The 21,757-nt window shown below is 46.5% G+C and overlaps 1 protein-coding gene across 1 annotated transcript; it reads left to right on the top strand.

Moving 5' to 3' along the window:
• The first annotated feature begins 398 nt into the window (after positions 1-398).
• LOC135824188 (arylsulfatase-like) lies at positions 399-15,764 on the top strand. Its single transcript, XM_065336922.1, has 11 exons — positions 399-895; positions 2,058-2,146; positions 2,694-2,786; positions 5,080-5,168; positions 7,016-7,058; positions 7,717-7,770; positions 7,925-8,057; positions 11,157-11,353; positions 11,680-11,820; positions 14,045-14,119; positions 15,200-15,764. Exons 1-11 carry the CDS (start codon positions 556-558, stop codon positions 15,560-15,562), a joined length of 1,617 nt encoding a protein of 538 aa, XP_065192994.1. The 5' UTR covers positions 399-555; the 3' UTR covers positions 15,563-15,764.
• Positions 15,765-21,757: the final 5,993 nt, after the last annotated feature.

The raw sequence follows: 21,757 nt of genomic DNA, 5'->3' as shown, positions 1-21,757 counted from the left end.
CTTGACCTACCCGATCCGCGCTTGCATAGAAGCCAGGCTTCTACGCGCGACAGGCTTGTTATAACAGTCACTGAGTCAGTAGTCACCCTGGCCTGGTCACGGAGCCCGACCAGACACTGTCAGTTCACATGGTCACGCATGCAGTTGCCACAGCAGTACAGCCGTATACGCGTACAGCTAGTGCAGTCCCCATTTTGCACGCGATCTACTAAAAAATTGATAATGACAGTCATCATTATCATGGTCATTGTCAGATGTCCATAGTGCCAAGCGCTGCACACGTGCCGGTGTAGCGCTTGGCATATTACCCAGTTATGTACATTGTACGTACAATAGTACTATTAATTTTTGTAGAGCTTTTGCCTTTTGACGTTTTGTCGTGCCCAGCAGCAGAACTGCCGTGTCATTTTCCAAGACGCAAGAATTATCTTCTGACAGCGAGACAGTTTGGAGCTCGGATCTATTAGATCCAAGCTCCAAACTGAGTGCTGTCAGGAGGTGATTCTTTATTTTCTTAATTTTCGCGAGTTGGTCCGGACTAGAATCGTGGCAATTATGCTGCTCCTTACACTGTTATCCAGTGCCCTGCTAATGGTGGTGGTGGTGACGAGCGCTCAGCCCGTCAAACAGCCAAACATTCTGTTGATCTTTCCCGATCAGTGGCGCTTCGACTGGGCCGGCAGCGTTTGGAATCTGGACGCGCTGCGCACGCCCAACTTCGATGCAGTTGTCGCGAACGGCACCGTGTTCACTCGCGCCTACGTGGCCAGTCCGCTGTGCGCCCCGTCGCGATCGTGCCTAGCGGGCGGTCGCGAATACGACCAAGCTGGAGTTCCGAGCAATTTCGGCAACGATTATCCGGTCCAACAGACGACATTCTACAAACTATTGCGAGGTAAGAAATTTGGAATTTTTTTAAAAATCCATTGTTTCTCTATAAATACTAACCTGTCACTGAAGTACTGTAGAACGGGTAGTTACATTTCAGAGGTTCCAGCTCGATGCTCCAGTGTGTTAGGCCTTTCATCTCACATAATAAAACCCTGTCACATCTTCGCTTTCACCTCCTCATGTAACCATAATTCTACTGCAAATTCAGAGAATTCTTGCAGAATTACAGATTTTAGCGTTTTCCCATTGTCAACTGGTCAGCGACGTTTCATTTTAGCGATATGCAGCGATTTTACTCACGGATCACCAGTGCACTACTAATGTCTCAACGGATTAGCGACTTGAAACTTTAGCGAAAATGAGCAGATCGCTAAATTCGCTAGGGTTTTCACGTCGCTAAAATTACCCGTTCTACAGGAAAGAGAGATACATGTAGAGAGAGGATGGAGCAGATCACAGCCTTTAGAATGGATTGGAACTGAGAGGCGAACTAGCATACTCTTTGTCTCAGGCAGGCACAGTGGGTTGCTCTAAGACCATGATTGAGAAACGAGAGGTACCAGGTTCAAGTACTGCTTGGAAGCGGAAGGATTTTTTCCAACCGTGCTGCGACCCACAGTTAATTGGGAATTCGCGGTCTGGCATGAGTAAAACATGGATGTGGCAAATGGGATTTAGGCCTTTGGCCTCTGGTTGGTGGATCCGATCTATCCTCCCCCACCGTTTAGGAGCCGCATCTGACGCCTGATCATGGGGTGGTGGCGTCCCACGGAAGCGGAAAGGTGGTTCTTGACCACGGAGTTGTACGACTCCTTGTTCTTGACCTGCCCGGTACGCGAACCCGTCGATTTTTTGTCTCCTTTTGGTCTGTTGTTGTGTGTGTGTGGGGGGGGGGGGGGTCGCGCGTAGGTGCGGTCACGCACGCAGGGGCGTGTGTGTGTTTGTGTATGCGTGTTCGAATGTGCATTATGTATACACTGCATTATGCAAATGTACAAATGTGCCTTTTTACACATCTGCCATGAAACGTTTGTGTGTTTCCTGTAAGCTGAGCTGTCTTGACTTGCGAGATTTCTCAAGACTGTAAAGTTGATCACCCAACACAATCAAGTCATTCCCATATCTTACCGTCATTGTCAACTGCTTTGTTTGTACCGTTCACCCAGACAAGGCCGGTTACCATGTCATGACGTGCGGCAAAGACGACCTGACCAAGAAATCACAGCCAGGACTGAACGGCAGCTATCACGCCGAGGTACGGTGCAGTAGTCGGCTCATGTGCTGTGTCTGTTCCTATCTCGTATTACCTTTCGGTGTTAGGCTGACTGCCTAGATTTCTTTTCTCTCTCTCCTTCTTCTCTTCTTTCTCCTTCTTACCTGACTGCAACAGCTGGTGATATCTAATGTCAACTCTAACGTTCCAAATGCAGTCTCCATGCTGCATATATCACATAAAAATTGAAATAAATTGTATTCTCCCAATTGCTGTGCATGGCCCATCATCAGGATGAAAACAATCCACTATCTCATCTCGGATGGAGAGCCAAGGATAAATTTATAATAAAGAAAAAAAAAGAAAAAAAGGACCAATAAACTGCAAGTTCGCTGGTGGTGTTAGTGAACATTATAGCGTAATTTGCAGTTTATTGGTCATTTTTTCTTTTCTTTTTTTCTTTACTATAAATCTATCTCATCTCATTTTTCATTTCCCATTATGGCAGTGGTAACTGATGGCAGACCATGAAAAAATACATTATAATTACAACTTGGAAAGCTGACTCTGCGTGTGTGCGTGTTGCCAGGAACTTGGCTTCTCCGACTACCTTCGCAGTTCGGGAAAAATGGATGTCGTCAATAGCAAGGAGCCGCACGAGCCGTTTGGCGCTTTCCTGCAGGTATGGTGAGCACCTACCTCTCGAATATCTGTGTGTTGTCTGGATGGAGCAGTGTGTCCACGTGAGAAAAGCTTTGCATAGTGAAACCTGTCTAAGGCGACCCCTCAAGGGACGAGAAAAAGTGGTCGCCGTGGCCAGGAGGTATTCTTATCCAGGTTCAGTGGGTCATGTGGCCATATGCACATGTGATACATCATTTTGATCAGTGTATCACAGTGCACACACCTATGCTACTGTAGCACGACTCATGTGCCTAGTTAGGTCCTCAGACCTGTCAGGTGTCGTGCATGCACCATTACATGCACATCTACACTTCCTGCACTGATGTGTACATGTACCAATACTATGCATGGTGCACCGGGCAATGCATACATTTACATGTACTAGCACTGTGCAACGCGGTCGCGGGTGGGTGGTCGCCTTATCCGAACTGTTTTGAATGTGAATGCGTCCGTGACAAGGAAACGTGTCCGCCATGGTCGAGTGGTCGTCATTACAGGTTTTACTCCAATTCAATTACTTGCATTTTTAAATTATTATTCTAGAACAAGCAGGGGTGTCGGAAGGTATTTTAGTGTGGTACGGTCAGCCATCTGAAGTACAATTTACTCGAGGGGAGTAGTGGCTGAGCGGAAAATTGTGGAAATTTAGCTCCCAGATGACGGTGTATCTTATGAAGTCACGGGACCTATGGCGAAAAGTGGTACGGTCAATACCATAGCGACCGTACCGTGTCCGACGCCCCTGACAAGTCAAGTTTGCATGCGTCCACGCAATTAACCCTTTATGTACTGAAAAAAATGTACGCAGACTGAATTTGATCTCGACTCGCCTCAAATTCCATAATTCTCCGGGTCATAACTTTGGTCTCCTTTTGACGATGTTTTCAATCTTGAGCTTCCTGGAAAGCTCGTCGCAAGAGAAACACATTGAGCCCACACTTGCCACCACGAAGGTCAAAATTCCAGCGCTACAGCCCAGCGTCTTAGTTGCAACGCCAATATTCCGATAGAAGTCGTCTTGTATCAGCCATTTCGCTCTCCTTGCTTGTAACAACTAATTTTTACTTCCAAAAAAATTTCACCATCGGCCACGAGTCCGTTTGCCATTTTGAATGTGTTTCTTCGTCACTGGATGCCCAGAAAGATGGGGAAATCCCTTATTCAAATCTGCGCACGCGGCTATTGAGCGACAATTGCCGCGATTTGACTTTCGAGCTTCGTAACTCTAGAACCGCACATCGGAGTGTTTCTGCGAATGTTTCAATGGACAGCTAGGAGTTTTCTCTTCGACCTACATAATTTAGGTTTTGGAAATAATCCAGAAATGACGGAGTTACGATCGATTGAAAATTTGAAAAGTTTCGATCCCAGGGGATCGAATGTTGTACAGTCCGTACACAAAGGGTTAACACATCCAGTCCAGAAGACGCTTCATATCAGATATCAAACGTTTTCGTTCCCTTCTCTTCAGGATTATACAGGGAATGGCTGAAAAGGAAAAAAATGACTACAACTTCGTAAATGTACTGAGATACAACAGATATCAAACGGAAACGTTTGATATCTGAAATGACGTGTCTTCTGGACTGGGTGCGTTAATTGCGTGGATCCATGCGAACTTGACTTAGTTCTAGAATTCTTTTTTTTCGCCTCCGACCTCCGTTACAATTTTTTTAATATTATTACACTCTTGATGCATAGCACACAGTGTTGTAGGGATGAAATCGTGTGGCTTATGGCGAGTTCAAATTCTGTATACTGTAAAAGCCATTATTCTAACGAGGCGCATATATAACGAATAAACTTGACTAGTTTACGTGTACCAAAGGTAACGATTCTCACTTATTCTCAACGCTCAATAGGACAGTATATGTATCGATTTCTGTATAACGATTTCTATTTTAATGACCGATTTCTCCTCGTTAATTCGCTAGAGTTAGCACTTCGTTATATATATGGCTTTTACAGTACTTGACGTATTTTATACACGCAACTGTGCACTGTCCTGATATAAACAGTATGCGCATGTGTGTGCATGTGTGTGCGCCCATGTGTGTGAGTGTGTGGGTGTGTGTGTGTGTACGTCCATGTGTGTGCACCCATGTGTGTGTGTGTGTGTGTGTGTGTGTGTGTGTGTGTGTGTGTGTGTGTGTGTGTGCGTGTGCGTGCGCCCATGTGTGTGTGTGTGTGTGTGTGTGTGTGTGTGTGTGTGTGTGTATGTGTATGTGTGTGTGTGCATGTGCATGTGTGTGTGTGTGTATGTGTGTGTGTGCTCGCTTACACGTGTGTAGGAGAACAACCTGTGGGATGTGCACAAGGCGGAATGGCATGGTCCGGACGGAGACTGTCAGTGGAAGTCCTACGTTTGCAACAAGAGCTCGTAAGTCACTTAATTAACTCTATCTGACAATAGCCAGCGTGGCATGTGACCTTTGGGACGGGTCATTGAAACGAGAGAGCTTCGAAGCTCAGGGTCTTACGCTATGCTTTTTTGCCTAGCTCATCATGCATGTTATTAGAACTGATGGGAATTTCTCTTTGGCCCCAGCTTTGTTGCGGTCTTATAATGTTTTACGTCGACAATGACGCCTACAATGGCCAACCATACCACAACGAACTGATCGGCTACATCATTGTATTTCGAAAAGTATCCATCCGTTCCAATAACATGCATGATGAGATAGGCAAAAAAGCATAGCATAGGGCCCTGAGCGAAATAAATAAACTTTCTCTTTGCATTCGAGGGTAATACGACACCGTCTACCACCTTGGTGACCTAGGCAAAAAAGCAAAAGGATGTTATAAATTTTTCATTTCTCCTATTTTTTCAAGACATAACCAGGGATTCGAACCCGCAGTATCGCCCTGCATGCATTCCCCCCGATACACTTCGCATACATACTCACTCTTCCAAGTTGCTTCACGTTATGATCTTGCATTTGACAGTCCTATTTGAATATTGTGGCCAGCTGTCTTTGATGGCACGGTACGGGACAGGTACGGGATAGCGCCAGGCATGCCGATGGCACCAACAAACAAACACGGAATTAAAGCTGTGTGGACCCTGGCTAGCGCAAGACGTTACTGAGGTAACGTCTTTTGCATAGCTATGGGAATAAATTATCGTGTATGCTCCCGAAGGGAACGTACGACGGCCGCTAACACCCAGTGAATCCAGCGGTAGATTTGGCGCGTAATGGTGGAAGGCGAGGGGATACGACACACAACCACTGGCACAGGTGCCGAAAACCCCATTAGGCGAATTATTCATTACACATCATGATCTCCACAATGACACGATTATAAAAATTCTTGCTACCCGATCTCTCCTGGGTGCGCTCATCGAGCTATGCAGGCGAGATCTCTGGTCAGTCGCGTTCAATCTGCCCGACCACTACACTCATTCATTCACTCCAGCGACTGGCGATTCTTGAGCTGTGTAGAAAATATCATCCTGGTGCATCTTTGGTAGTCCCACCTCGTATCCCAGGTTCAGGTGAGGGCTAGTCAGGTTGGAGTTTACGAATGCATCTGGGGTTGTAGCAAAGGGTAAATCCTTGACACACCCCCCCCCCCCCCACCCCCCTCCTCCTCATCCTCCTCCTCTCTAGAGGCAGTGTTGTTTCACGTCATTGCCATGTAACTAAAGTTGTAAAACAGAGATGTTCCAGGATGTCCAAGAGAGTGCTCAATACCGAGAGGCAGAGCCAGTTCAAACAATAATAAGAGGACGGAAAACGCGTTTTTACTCTGAGTTTCACACACTAAACGATCATCAGAAAACAGTGAACGTGATCATGACGTGGCGACAATGGGCCCAACATGGCCGACATCATGTCACCCATGGATGCAGCCTGGGGCTGGCTACAGTAAAACCAACATGGCTGTCCCGCATAGTCATGTGCCAGATATGAAGCCACTCTATTGGATTTTTGTGTCGTGTGCTGAAACCACGGTAAAACCTGTAACTAAAGACCACCGTGACTAGCGACCAGCCTGGCACTTCAGAGGAACCTGTGACTAAGGACCACCGTGACTAGCGACCAGCCTGGTACTACAGACCGCTTCGACAGGCACGGATGGTCTCGCATTCATATGGTTGTGCGGTGCAAACCTCTAACTAAGGACCACCTGCCACTAAAGACCGCTTTCTGCGGCCCCAAGGGGTGGTCGTTAGTCACAGGTTGTACTGGAACTAGAAATTGTTGCTCCTTTCGCACTGCACAGGCCACTGCCCGACTTTGCATATGAAGACAACTGGATAGCGAGGGTGAGTTCAGAGTATTTCTGCCGTGAATGATGGGAGTGTCGAAGACATGCAGACAAACGCCTTGCTGTGCGTCAGTATTGAGATGTTACTCCACACACGTGTATACACGCTGCAAAATCTCTGCCACAACCTTTGGTCAGGGTGCGAATGTGGACTTCTGTGGAGGAGGGAAACGCTGTGGATGATGTCATCGTATAAAATGAAACATCTCACGATGACATTATCGTATCGTGATCTGAAGTGAACGTTAGCCCAGTGCTGTTCATTGTCCCAAAACATTTTTTTGTAATTGTGACATCATCCTATGTCTATGTTCAAATTCACCGTAGGATGCACCCAGTGTGCTGACAGTGCTCAACACTGCGGGGGCAGAGCGTAATGCACGGAACAACAAGCCACAGTCTGACCTCGCTTATCCGGTCCTCTTTTATCCAGACCCCTCGCCATCCGCAAGAAAATAGCTGGTTAGAGATACACAGCGTGCGTGATGCATCCAATATAATCAGTGTTTGATTATCCGCTTCCCTCATCTATCCGGACATTTTTTTCGGAAAACGGATGTGTGCGGCTAAGCGAGGTCTGAGTGTAGTTTGCTGTTCTGTTGATGTTCACAATCATGGATTGTCTGCCTGGCTTTGTTTTTCTTGATCTTTTGCAGAATGCTATGACACTGTTGAGTCGGAAACCAGCCAATAAGCCATGGTACCTGCAGGTAAGAAGTTTAAACGTATCTCTCATGTGCTTATTCATCTAGCATCTCTTCATGCCAACCTCAGGTTTTGGTCTATTGCCTATATTACCCCATCTTGCAAGCACGTTCATCCGCCTTGCTCATTTGTCTTCCACCTATGTACATGTCTGCACAGGTGAATATCGCGGGACCACATCCGCCGTTCTCGATCACACAGAACATGAGCAAGACGGTGAGAGGCAGGGAATTCCCCACCGCAGTCGATCACACTACGCTGACGCACGAACAGCAGCAAATCCTGAGACAAGGTCAGAACCCCAAGGCTCGGAAGTTCAAGGATTGCCAGTTGAATTATTTACTGTTAAAACGAATTTTTATTGGTCGAATACACTAGTGTGGTCTCGGATGGAGAACGAACTGCCTCTCCTGTGTTCTTGCCACACCACACATCAAAAGGACTAGTCAAAATGGTTGTTCTCTATTTCTAGAGAGAGAGCTTTCTTGTAATGCACTTCAGGAGGCGACGGGAGAACTCATAGTCATGACAACAGAATCTAATAGTGAAGGCGTACAACGGGGACAAGAGGAGCAAGTGTGTACACAACGGGGACAGAAGACGGTGGAGCCGCATGTACGCAGGAGTCAAAAACAGCGCAGCAGCGTGTACCACGGTTCAGCAGCATGTACAACAAAGAGACACTAAAGCAGCAGCATGTACGACAAAGAGCTACACGTGCCACCGCATGTACAACGAAGAGACACAAGCGCAGCCACATGTACAACACTAGTATCATGTAAATATCTCTACCTGCTGTATAAATTTATAGTAAAGAAAAAATATCGAAGAAAGCTCTCCATCCGAGTCCATGCCTACTTTATAAATACAAATTTTCGTTAGATCTCTCCACCAGCGGGTTGGTTACGTTCTAAATTTCATTCTTGGTCGAGGTCTGTCGTCCCGAACGTTCAGAAAACAACTTTAGTTTGGTACAAACTTTAGATATTTCGTGCCCCCTAACGAATATTGTGAAAGTTAATTCCAAACGAAAATTTGTGCTTGTACAGTCCTGAGCATCTCTAGCATAGGATATACTGAACTGAGCATCTCTAGCATAGGATATACTGAACTGAGCATCTCTAGCATAGGATATACTGAACTGAGCATCTCTAGCATAGGATGTACTGAACTGAGCATCTCTAGCATAGGATATACTGAACTGAGCATCTCTAACATAGGATATACTGAACTGAGCATCTCTAGCATAGGATATACTGAACTGAGCATCTCTAGCATAGGATATACTGAACTGAGCATCTCTAGCATAGGATATACTGAACTGAGCATCTCTAGCATAGGATATACTGAACTGAGCATCTCTAGCATAGGATATACTGAACTGAGCATCTCTAGCATAGGATATACTGAACTGAGCATCTCTAGCATAGGATATACTGAACTAAGCATCTCTAGCATAGGATATACTGAACTGAGCATCTCTAGCATAGGATATACTGAACTGAGCATCTCTAGCATAGGATATACTGAACTGAGCATCTCTAGCACAGGATATACTGAACTGAGCATCTCTAGCATAGGATATACTGAACTGAGCATCTCTAGCAAAGGATATACTGAACTGAGCATCTCTAGCAAAGGATATACTGAACTGAGCATCTCTAGCATAGGATATACTGAACTGAGCATCTCTAGCATAGGATATACTGAACTGAGCATCTCTAGCATAGGATATACTGAACTGAGCATCTCTAGCATAGGATATACTGAACTGAGCATCTCTAGCATAGGATATACTGAACTGAGCATCTCTAGCACAGGATATACTGAACTGAGCATCTCTAGCATAGGATATACTGAACTGAGCATCTCTAGCATAGGATATACTGAACTGAGCATCTCTAGCATAGGATATACTGAACTGAGCATCTCTAGCATAGGATATACTGAACTGAGCATCTCTAGCATAGGATATACTGAACTGAGCATCTCTAGCATAGGATATACTGAACTGAGCATCTCTAGCATAGGATATACTGAACTGAGCATCTCTAGCATAGGATATACTGAACTGAGCATCTCTAGCATAGGATATACTGAACTAAGCATCTCTAGCATAGGATATACTGAACTGAGCATCTCTAGCATAGGATATACTGAACTGAGCATCTCTAGCATAGGATATACTGAACTGAGCATCTCTAGCATAGGATATACTGAACTGAGCATCTCTAGCATAGGATATACTGAACTGAGCATCTCTAGCATAGGATATACTGAACTGAGCATCTCTAGCATAGGATGTACTGAACTGAGCATCTCTAGCATAGGATATACTGAACTGAGCATCTCTAGCATAGGATATACTGAACTGAGCATCTCTAGCATAGGATATACTGAACTGAGCATCTCTAGCATAGGATATACTGAACTGAGCATCTCTAGCATAGGATATACTGAACTGAGCATCTCTAGCATAGGATATACTGAACTGAGCATCTCTAGCATAGGATATACTGAACTGAGCATCTCTAGCATAGGATATACTGAACTGAGCATCTCTAGCATAGGATATACTGAACTAAGCATCTCTAGCATAGGATATACTGAACTGAGCATCTCTAGCATAGGATATACTGAACTGAGCATCTCTAGCATAGGATATACTGAACTGAGCATCTCTAGCACAGGATATACTGAACTGAGCATCTCTAGCATAGGATATACTGAACTGAGCATCTCTAGCAAAGGATATACTGAACTGAGCATCTCTAGCAAAGGATATACTGAACTGAGCATCTCTAGCATAGGATATACTGAACTGAGCATCTCTAGCATAGGATATACTGAACTGAGCATCTCTAGCATAGGATATACTGAACTGAGCATCTCTAGCATAGGATATACTGAACTGAGCATCTCTAGCATAGGATATACTGAACTGAGCATCTCTAGCACAGGATATACTGAACTGAGCATCTCTAGCATAGGATATACTGAACTGAGCATCTCTAGCATAGGATATACTGAACTGAGCATCTCTAGCATAGGATATACTGAACTGAGCATCTCTAGCATAGGATATACTGAACTGAGCATCTCTAGCATAGGATATACTGAACTGAGCATCTCTAGCATAGGATATACTGAACTGAGCATCTCTAGCATAGGATATACTGAACTGAGCATCTCTAGCATAGGATATACTGAACTGAGCATCTCTAGCATAGGATATACTGAACTGAGCATCTCTAGCATAGGATATACTGAAGCTTACCATGAGCAAGGCGAGGCTAGCATCTGTTTATGCACGTTTCAGGATTATTCGATAAATACTTGGTGTGGTGCCGAATGACGATTCTTGATTACCGTCCGCTTGTTTACTGTGCAGACTATGCGGCGGAGATTGAAAACATTGACGGCTGGATCGGCGAGCTGCTGGCACTGGTGGAGAAGAGCGGGGACATGGACAACACCCTCGTCTGCATCGCCTCCGATCACGGAGAAATGCTGGGCGACCACGACGACTGGGGAAAGTCCCAGCCGTGGCAGGGATCCGCCAGCGTGCCGTTTACATGCATGGGCAAGGTAAGGGGTTTCCCCACACTTACAGTATAATCACACTAATCACCATCAACTCAGCTTCATCTTGTTGATACCAAACACTAGGTGCAGCATAACAGCAATTTCACATTGCCCTAATCAACCACTCCACGGAATGGAATAGTGGATTAGGGCTAGGTCACGGAAAGGCGGTTGTTGACCCGCCCTGTACACGGACCCTTCCATGGGTTTTTTAGCAACCTTTCTGTGCATACTTGAAATACTATTCTCTTCTTTTCAATTGCATTCTATGTGTGTGTATGTGTGTGTGTGTGTGTGTGTGTCTGTGTGCGTGCATGTGCGATGTGTAGAAAGTGGGCGTGAAGGTCGGTCAGCGCATCACACGCCCCGTGTCCACCATGGACATGGCCGCTACATTCCTGGACTATGCCGGCACTGAACCCGACACGGGCATGACCACCACCACACTCAGACCCATCCTGGAGGGAAAGGTTAGTTTGATCGATGCGTAGCGTGTGTGCGTGTGTGTGTGTGTATGTGTTTGTGTGTGTGTGCGTGTGTGTGTGTGTGTGACGCGGTCTTGCTCGCTGAAGACCGCCCTGGTGCTGAGAAGTGCCTTGAAACATTCTGCACGGTTGCCTCTTCCTTTGGCCTCTGCGTCAACGCTGCTAAAACGAAATTTCTCGTGGCAGGTAGCCAAGTCAACATGCCTGATAGAGCCGATATGAACGTCAACGGTGATACTGTGGAGCACGTTCCATCCTTCATTTATCTGGGGTCCGTCGTGACACCGGATGCCCGCTCCTCTACTGACGTCAGTCGCCGCATAGCTGAGGCTTCCAAAGCCTTTGGAGCTCTTCTTCCAGTCTTGTCGGATCGCTCGCTGTCATTAGTCAGTAAGCGAAAGCTATACGTGGCCTGTGTCTTGTCCATTTTGCTGTACGGCAGTGAGTGCTGGACGCCCTTGAAAGCTGATAGTAGACGTTTGGATGCCTTTCATCATCGCTGCATCCGCACAATATTAGCCATCCCTCGCAGTCAGCAGCAATCCGATTGCATCACGTCTGCGCAGTTACGTCGTCACTGGGGTGACCCAGTGCCACTCTCTGTTAAGATGCGCCATCGTCGTTTAGAGTGGCTTGGTCATGTGGCTCGGATGTCGGAGGACCGTGTCCCATTGCAGCTGTTGTTTGGTCGTTTGTTGGCTGCGCGCCCCTTCTGCGGTCCCAGGCGTAGGTGGAGAGACGTTGTGGCTACTGACACGAAGTCCATTCCAAACTGGTTTGATTGCGCACAAGACCGGTCAGCTTGGCGAGAGCAGGTTCTGGTTTTTCAGCCTCCTCGGGCAGTAGAGAAATCCGTACTCTGCTCATCTTGCAACCGGGCTTTCTCTCGTCCTCAAGACAAGGCACGGCACAAGTGTTTGGCTGAGCGCCAACTTCCCGTCCACCAACAGCGTGGTTCAGCACAGTGCGTCAGTTGCTGCCGATGGTTCCGTAGTAAGGGTGGGCTTGCAGTTCATCGCTGCCAGCCTGCACTCCCTGAACATGCAGATACGGCATTGACGGCGTCTCTCGCTAGTTGCTGCTTCCAGCATTGTCAACGCTGCAATCGCTGCTTCAAGTCCCGGGCTGGTTTTAACCGCCATAACTGCAACCGTGGAAAACGTCTTGCTGCAGCCGATAGGGAATCACTGCCGCTGATCTGCATGCATTGCCCGAAACGTTTCCGACGACAGCAAGATTTGACGAGGCACCAGAAGTCCTGCCAATGACGGTGCACTCCAAACTCTGGCCCCCTCCGGGGGTGACATTGCCCAATGGGCAGTCATGCTATAGTAGTAGTAGTAGTGTGCGTGTGTGTGTGCGTGTGTGTGTGGGTACATGGTGTGTGTGTGTGCATGTGTGTGTGTGCGCGCGTGTATGTGTGTGTGTGTGTGTGTGTGTGTGTGTGTGTGTGTGTGTGTGTGTGTGTGTGTGTGTGTGTGTGTGTGTGTGTGTGTGTGTGTGTGTGTGCTCTGCTATCCTTCTTCTTGTCATCTCACGTGAATTATCGTATATTCCATATAATATCACTACAGTACAGACTGGTGCAGGGGAACTGGGGGGGTCAGCCTCCTAGCCTAGACTGTTCTTACTTTCATGTATTACAGTCTATGCACAGTTGAGTCACCGTGTATACATTGGCATGCTGTGCTTGGTGAAATCCTAGCCTGGTCGCTCTCCGGCACTGTGCTGTAATCCATTTCTGAAAATGGTTTTGATTAACTCTAAGAGGTGGTGCATCTTACACCCACAAATTCAATGTTAGAGGTGATCACTAAGGGCGGGGGTGGGGGGGTGGTAGGTGTGTGGATATGCGTGGCAAAATCAGTTATAAATGATCCGTTTTCCTTTGAGCTAGATGATGTCTTCAAACAGCAAGTCTGCCCACTGCAAATGCTGTAACATTCATGTTCCAGGTCATAAATCGGATATCGCGTAGCAAGTTCTGTTCCATGCATGAGATAGCTGCTTCCAAAGGGCCGTTGAGTGCCTTCTTATGAGGCTTGTGAGACGACCTCACATGTGTCCACATGTGACATGGTCTTGGCACGGCCTTTGCACGGCCTTTGCACGGCCTTTGCACGGCCTTTGCACGGCCTTGGAACAGCATTTGCACCACCCTTGACATTGGCTGTCTGTTCTGTTCGTTATTCTCATCTTGTACATGTAGGCAATGTCCAATCGGGAGTTTGTCTCCTCCGGCCTTGGCAAGTGGAGGGCCGTGGTGCAATATGTCAACAATTCCGTAAGTTTACATACAAGCGCACGCACAAATGCACGAAAACACACCAACGCCCAACCTTGAGAACATTGACCCTAGATACCGCAAAAGAATATTTTCGTTATTCGCGACTTGTCGTCTTCCGTTGGGTTGAAAGTATGCAGTTGTGCACAAACCAGCCCCTGAAAAAATCCATCACGAAGTTTTGTTAACGGAGGGAGCAAAGTATAAAGGTTCACATTTCACTCGGATACTGATAATAAAATGTAAAATACAGTTGTGGCAAGTGAAATCCGACACTTGTCATAGGGGACAGCGCCACAAATGAACACCAATGATGTAATGCACTGCACCTAATTTGTACTATAGAGCCGTATGCATCACAAACAGATCGAAAGGTCACAGCGTAGATACACACAGTTCACAAACATGGTACACATAAGGAGTATTGGTATCCAATCCCCATTCATTTTTGCCAGCACCTTTTGAACCTTGACTGTGAACCTTGACTGTGAACCTTGAGTACGAATTCTGTCATCAGACAGATACAGTTGTATGTAACACACGTACTGTACGTATGCAGGGTGCATGGTGCAGTCCTTTATGCCAAGTGTCGGATTTTACTTGCCACAACTGTAGAAGAAAACACATGGGAACGAGTTATGAAGCAACTGCCCACGACTGTTTAACCACGAAACTTCCAAGTTTGAAGATTGTTGGTTTGCGCACTGGAGATGTGTTAGAGCTATGTGTCAGTTTGTTGAGTGTCTCAGTAGCCAGCCAGTGTTCTGTTGTGCCCTTTTATCGCACTTTCTGGCTGTTAAGTGGACGGTTGCTTCATAACTAGTTCCAATGTGTTTTTACATTTGGGTGCGGGCATACAAAATTATACTGAGGGGTGATATGTATTTTTCACACCTTCTGACGACCTCAGGTCAGATTTATTACTATTTTCGATAACTTCAGACAACCACTTGATCTTCATCATTTTTGCGAGAACTGGGGCAATACGCCCAGTGAGAAGGTAGATTTTGCCTGTGCTTCTGCCGAAGTAAAATAAAGCTAAACAAACAAACAAAAATGTCACTGCTCTTGCACCTGTAGGAGATTTACAAGCTGATCTGTTGCAATGGCACCTGCGCTGGCCAGCCCAGGAACGCCACGCACTCGCCTAGCCCCAACGAGCGTGTCCGTCGCATGTTCACTTTCTCGTCGTCGCGCCTCGGCGACTGCAGTGCCTACCCGCCAAACATGGTGCCGCAGGATTGCCGCGTGTCGCTGCGCGACGAGGAGGAGATGCTTGTCGGTGCTAAGCCGGGCAAGAATCACACCACCGTACTGCTGTACAATCTGTTTGATGATCCCAGCGAGCTGAACAACCTGGCACAGGATAATACCTACAAGGGTGTAGTCAATCGCATGCTGCCGCTCATGCCACCCCACACATGTCTGGTCAGCAAGATTTGAAGAGCTCCCCTGCCTCTCGCGATCATCCTCTGTGACCCTCTATCCGTCTGTCTCTTTTGCTTTTTCTCTTTGGGTATCTCTCTTCCTGCCTCTCTTGGTCGGCTTCTATTCCCTCTTCTTATTTGCATTTCTACACATTTACACGCAACAGTATGAGGGCTGGCCCCTCAGAAAAGAAGTATGTTTTCACCATTCCCCCAAATTTTATGAGCACTGCGGTACCGTTGTTACGGTCTACGGCGGGCGTGCACGCGTGATGTACCAGCCAGCGGGGGCCTGTCGCTCAAGAGAACGCCGGATGGGGCAGTCGTGGTGGGTGTGCATGCGATGCCGTGCTGTCTGGCTGTGCTGTTTGGCTGTGCTGTCGAGCTGCGACCATTTTTTTGTGCAGGGGTGTTTGGCCCGGTAATGCCTACGCTGTCTGGAGTGATGCGTTGACTTAATACAGTCAACTTCGCTTATAACGACACTCGGCTGGGCATCAGAAAAGTGTCCTTATTTGCGAAGTCACGTTATACCCGAAGTCTCATTATTATGTGTCACTGTTGGATGGGACTTTGCTCTGGGCATGAAAATTATGTCGTTATTCGCCAATTGTCGTTATATCCGCAGTCGTTATTTGCGAAGTTGACTGTACTTAAGAGTACAGGAACGTGATAACTGTAGTGCATAGTTAGTCTAACACGTTTGTGACATCCGTGCGTTGCGTGTGTGTGTGTGTGTGTGTGTTTTTTCTCTACTTCCTCAGCCATTTTTTCTCTAGTTTTCTCATCGTCTTTCCCGCGAGCGGTTCTTTTTTTGCGCAGGGGAGGTATGTTAGGTACCTCCTCCCGTACGTTGTACAACCTTTTGCAAGCTGGCCTGCATGCACCCCATACTACGTCGTACTCATCTTTTGTCCCCTCGATCTGTCTCTTGTCTCTCTCTCTCTTCCATAATGTAGTTGTTTCGCTCGTCTTGGTCTGTCTCTTCGACTCCCTAATAAAATGTAGTTTCACCTAACCTGTTCCCGTTGTTCGTTGTCCCTGGAGAGTACAATCGTACTGTTCGTACTCAACATAATAATTATTATATTAAATGAACTGTTCAAAACAAAAGAAAATATGACCTATTAGTAGTCTAGATTTTGTTGCGGGAGGGCTCGGGAATCTCTATTCTTTTGGTCTCTCCTCACCCAGAATGTTTGCTCGTGGCTATCATTTCGGAGGTGGTGGAATCTCAGATTACTGAAATGTTGCAAAGTTCACGTGCGTGGGAGACATTTATGCACGCAGAGAAGTAGTAGGTGTCGGGCCGGTTCTGGAACAGGCACATGCCCCAGCCCGAAAAAATGGGGTATTATTGATAGTACCCCATTTTTGGGGTAAAAACCAGGCGCCCTGTTTTTGCGTAAAAATGATTTTTCGGTTGTTAGAGTAGATGAAGGGGTATATGATTGTACCCCAATGGTTGTACCTTGCCCCGGATGGGAGTGGGTATAAAAAGTAGATAGATTGCTGGATTTGATGTCGTATTGAGGATGATGATGAGGAGTGAAGATGGATTCTGAATTTGAGATCTTACGTGCTTATGTACGTGAAAAGAGACTTCATGATCCTTAACGAGACCAAGACGCAGATACTCGCCATACCACACCATAGAGCTGCAGCCCTTGACATCAATGTTGTATGCAATTCACAAGTCCTACCAGTAGTCGCATCTGCCAAATACCTTGGCCTGCATTTTGGCTTGGACATGAGTTGGACCACAATGGTGGACCATGTTGCTCGTCGTGTTGCCGGCAAAATTGCTGTCCTGCTGCGACATGCTTCCTCGCTGCCATATCCATGCCGACTCACCTACTTCAGATCTATCATTTTGCCTGAATTTTTGTATGCTTCTATTAGTTACTACCCATATTTGTCAGTTGCTCAGGAACAACGGCTACGTCAGCTGTTCAAACGTGCCGCCCGGGCAGTCTGCAAGTCGCCATCGTGGACCAGTACTGCTCCCCTGCTAAATCGAATGCATGTATGCGATCTACAGGATTCTGTGCACTTGAATATGTTTTGCTTCATCTGGCGATGTTTGCATGATGCATGTAGCACCCTATTTCAGTCCTTTTTTGCTGTCGTGCCCTCAACTCGCACTCGAGGAGGCCAAAGCAACCTGCTTGTGGTCCCACCTGCTAGCACTGCTCGTTCTGCTAAGCGCCTAACGCACGCTGGAGCCATTATGCTGAACAGATTGCCACCAGCAGCAAAATGTTCAAATAGGTATTTGGATTTTAAATCTCAGGCCTTGCAGTATAATTATATTATCACCGACATAGGTTTTCCAATGCTCACTGGATTGATATCTGTTCGCTGCAACCAACCTTCCGTTTTTTCTTTCCTTTCTCTTTTTCTCTTGTATCTACTTTTCCACAATATCCTTTAACATGTTATACACAGTAGGTCCGATGTTATTAGGCATTTTGCCTGTTTTGATTTCCACTATAAATAAAGTATACAACAGCAACAAATGCGAAGGAAGCAAAATAATTCGCACCAAAAAAACTGGTGGGTAAAAAACCGTCTCGACTGTTTTTTAGGCAGTGATGGAGAAAGTAAAAGGAGAAAAGAAAACAAAGAGAAAAAGGAAGTGACTGCCACTGTGGGCCAATGCCTGGGTTTGAGCGAAAACGCCGATGAAGGCTAAAAAGCTCTTCAGAGCGGGAGCAGGCCAGTACTCAGCGTAGTGCAATATGGACGAGACGCTTGTAGTGAAGTTGTGGACGAGACTGTTGTAGTGAAGTTGTGTTGTGGCGTCGTGCAGTTAAACAGCAGCTAGGTGCAGCGAAAGCATACAGCGAATAGCAGCGTGCAGTGTTGTGGCTTTGTGCAATATTAGCTCTATGCGGCGAAAGCATCTACAGATAGACTGGCGCCAGCACGGCGCAGCACAAGCAAGTAGACTAGAAGAAGAAAAAACGAACGAAGGCTCGACTTCAACCGGCCCAGTCACCATGGGGAGGAGCTTGTGATGTATAGCCTCCTCCAACGGCTTGAGGGCTTCTGCAGCACCCTCCACCGTCCGGCAAAGAAAAGTCCATTTACTCTGCAGCCCATTCACCAAAGCATGGTAGGCTGCCTGCGGCTGCAACTCAGCAAACTCACACAACTTGTTCTCCTGCCCGAGGAATCCACTGCCAGCCAGGTATTCCTCGACGAACGGAGCAGTGCCGAGGGCTGCGCCAAGATGACGACAGCCATCCATCCTCACTTGAGCACCTGTGTCAGCGAAGAGATCAAGCGCCTCATGATACCTGTCTGGCTTCACCAGGAGTATCGACTTGGTTGGATTCAAATGGTACCCGTAAGACTCAGAGAGTCCCACCATGCACGAACTGCCCGCAATTGGCCTGCTCCGGAAGAATCATCTGCAAACCATGTTTGGATGATGTCAGCCATTGAGACGCCCTCAATCAACGGCAGCACCCCCAGCCCATACATGGCCATTGATAAGGGATCTCCCTGCGTGATACCTTCTGATGAGTGCACTATCTCACCATCAACATACAGACGGGCGGGACTACGGTATGTGTTGATGACAGCGGTAGAGAGAGAAGGGCATCAATGACGTATATTTTGTAGACAGCATCCGCGATTTAGTCTAATAAATGCATTTGAGGCATCGGCCAGCAAAATACCATCAACTTTATGAAGTTTACCGCTTCTCAGTTTCCGGAATACCTAGTTTCACGTGTTGAACAATAATTATATATATATGTATCTATTATAGGAAGTGTGAGTTACGAAGTCTGAAGAAAACGTTGAACGGTCTCTCCTTGGATGACGACTACACCATAGCTCAGTGGTTAGAGTATCGCAGGCTACAAGCGAGGGTCCCTGGTTCGAGTCCTGGTGGTGACAGTCAATTTGTTTTCAGACTTTTCCCGTTTGTCTCTTTCCCTCAAAACCAGTTAGTATCTATTATTGCACAATTAAAGAGGTCAATATATGAAATATAGAACGAGTAAAAGACCGAGGTCCCCCGAGGTCCTTTACTCGTTCTATATTTCTTATATTGACCGATTATGAGGGCAGTAATAGATTTATCACGACATAGCATACCTAAACTGTTTTTAGCTGTGTTTATAGGAAGAATGGAATACTATTGCAATAGTACATAGTATGTACATATGCCGTTTACATTGGACATTACTTCTCTGTAAACAGAAGTTTTCAGTTGTCACTTGTAGTACGTTCCCCAAGTTCTTTGGCTGAGAATCTGACAGTTTGGGTTCGAATCCCAACATTTGTACTCACTGGAGACTCCAATGGCGATTCCAAGCAACCTGCTACCTACATGTATACTACCGGTGGTGATGGCGAAGCTGATGAGGACGGCGACATGCAGGCGGCTGACCACGACAAGGAGGGTATTCCCCAAGACCAGCAGCGTTTGATTTTTGCCGGCACGCAGTTGGCAGACGGCCGAACCCTGAGTGACCACAACAACGTTCAGCAGGAGTCCACTCTTCATTTGGTACTTCGCCTCCGTGGTGGGATGCAGATTTTCGTCAACACTCTTCCTGGCTAGACCATCACTCTTTACGTCGTGCAAAGCGATGCTATCGACAATGTGAAGACCATGATTCAAGACGAGGAGGGAGGTTATTTGTCTGACGCCGAGCTAGCCGCTCTGAGTGACCGGCTCAACGAAGATGAAGATAAAACCTGGCTCATAGTTATGCCGTGGTTACTAACGCTGATTCCAGGTATGGCATTTTCTTTCCTGTCTTCCTTCAGTCTCCCTGTTCTCTTCAGTCTTCCTTTATGCGAGTGTGTGAATCCAGTTTAGTTTGGTAGGCGTCTGATCATGGTGAGCCACGGTTTACCTAAGTAACCTGGTGAGAGAAGTGTGTGAGAATCCCCTTTTACACTCCAGGTGTGTACCGGAGTAAGTTCCCACGATGCAGTGCATTTTTTTGAAATTGTGAATTTCCTGGCAGTTTGAGCCCGCGAAGTGCAGAAATTTGGCTGTCTTTCACGTCCTGTTTGGAGGACCGTTCTTTCCCTTTTGACCCCGAGAGATCGTGTGAACCTGGTGTGCTTTTACTTCTGTGTTATGATTTGTTATCAGTTCATTTCTTCTGTCTACTCTAAACGTTATCATTTCCGATATAATTTGCCATCTTCCGGTTGACGTTGTGTTCATAACTCTTCACTAATTTTTTGAAAATCACGAGGGCGTGATTATCTGTAGGAAGGGAGGGTGTAGTATCCCTGCCCGACCAATACGGAAGTAGTACGGAACTAATACGGAACTTTACCTGATGGATATTTAGTGTATCTCCGTATGTAAACGTACGGCGTCTGCTGCATAAAAGCTGCTGCGCATTTCTGTTTAGAGAGATTAGATAGCCACGACAAAGCTGACTCGAAGAAGAAGTAGTCAACCTCTAGGTGTGCGCCGGAGAGAAAGTTATTTATTTGCCGCTTCTTCTTTCACTAATAATTATATCCCAGGTGTGTACCTGAGAGAAGAGAAGAATAAAACGAACTCTTGTTGATTACACCGCGCCTACCACTCGCCTACCTGTTACACATATACATGCTGCAGCAGCTAGATGAGTCAATCAAAATCGTAAGCTTTTGCACCACAGCAGCAAAGGAGTGCTCCCCGTGCGTTCTCTGCGATGAAGGCTACCGCAACGAAGCTTTCAGTCTTTCACTGCCTGAGCATCGCGGGTCCCAGGAATACCGCAAATCGGACAAGTTCTGTGGCAACTGGCATCTGCGGAACGACGTCGTGGAGATCATACGGGAGCAGAAAATCTGAACAATGGACACATGGCGAGGAAATGTTGACAGGCGTGGAGACAAGAGTTTTACTAGTGCCATCAAAAGTATTAATAACGAAACGGACATAAGAACGTTGAAGTAACGAAATAGAAAAGACGAGTGGGAAAGTGTTTGTTAATGTAATAGTAATAGCAGGTACATGTACATGTACAATGTCATGTATGTTCTCTTCGCCATCTCGCCATCAAATTTTATACTCGCATTATTGTTGCACTTTGCCTACTACTTCGTGGGCTGGTACATGGTACGATAATAGTACAATCATGTACTATGGGACTAGTATAGGCAGTGTCTTGTATGAATCACACAAACTGTGCACAGTTTTCAGTAGAAATTGTTCTTGTTTTTTTCTTGGCTTTTGTTTTTT

Source organism: Sycon ciliatum, chromosome 9 (assembly GCF_964019385.1).
Source record: "Sycon ciliatum chromosome 9, ocSycCili1.1, whole genome shotgun sequence".
Classification (NCBI taxonomy): Eukaryota; Metazoa; Porifera; class Calcarea; order Leucosolenida; family Sycettidae; genus Sycon; species Sycon ciliatum.
This window is presented reverse-complemented; position numbering and strand designations above follow the sequence as displayed.

Bases quoted from the DNA above. Each gene is read 5' to 3' on its own strand.
- LOC135824188 (XM_065336922.1), top strand. From the start codon at position 556: ATGCTGCTCCTTACACTGTTATCCAGTGCCCTGCTAATGGTGGTGGTG. The intron at 7,059-7,716 runs GTGAGTTCAGAG...GATCTTTTGCAG, and splicing joins AAGACAACTGGATAGCGAGG to AATGCTATGACACTGTTGAG. The intron at 8,058-11,156 runs GTCAGAACCCCA...TTTACTGTGCAG, and splicing joins GCAGCAAATCCTGAGACAAG to ACTATGCGGCGGAGATTGAA.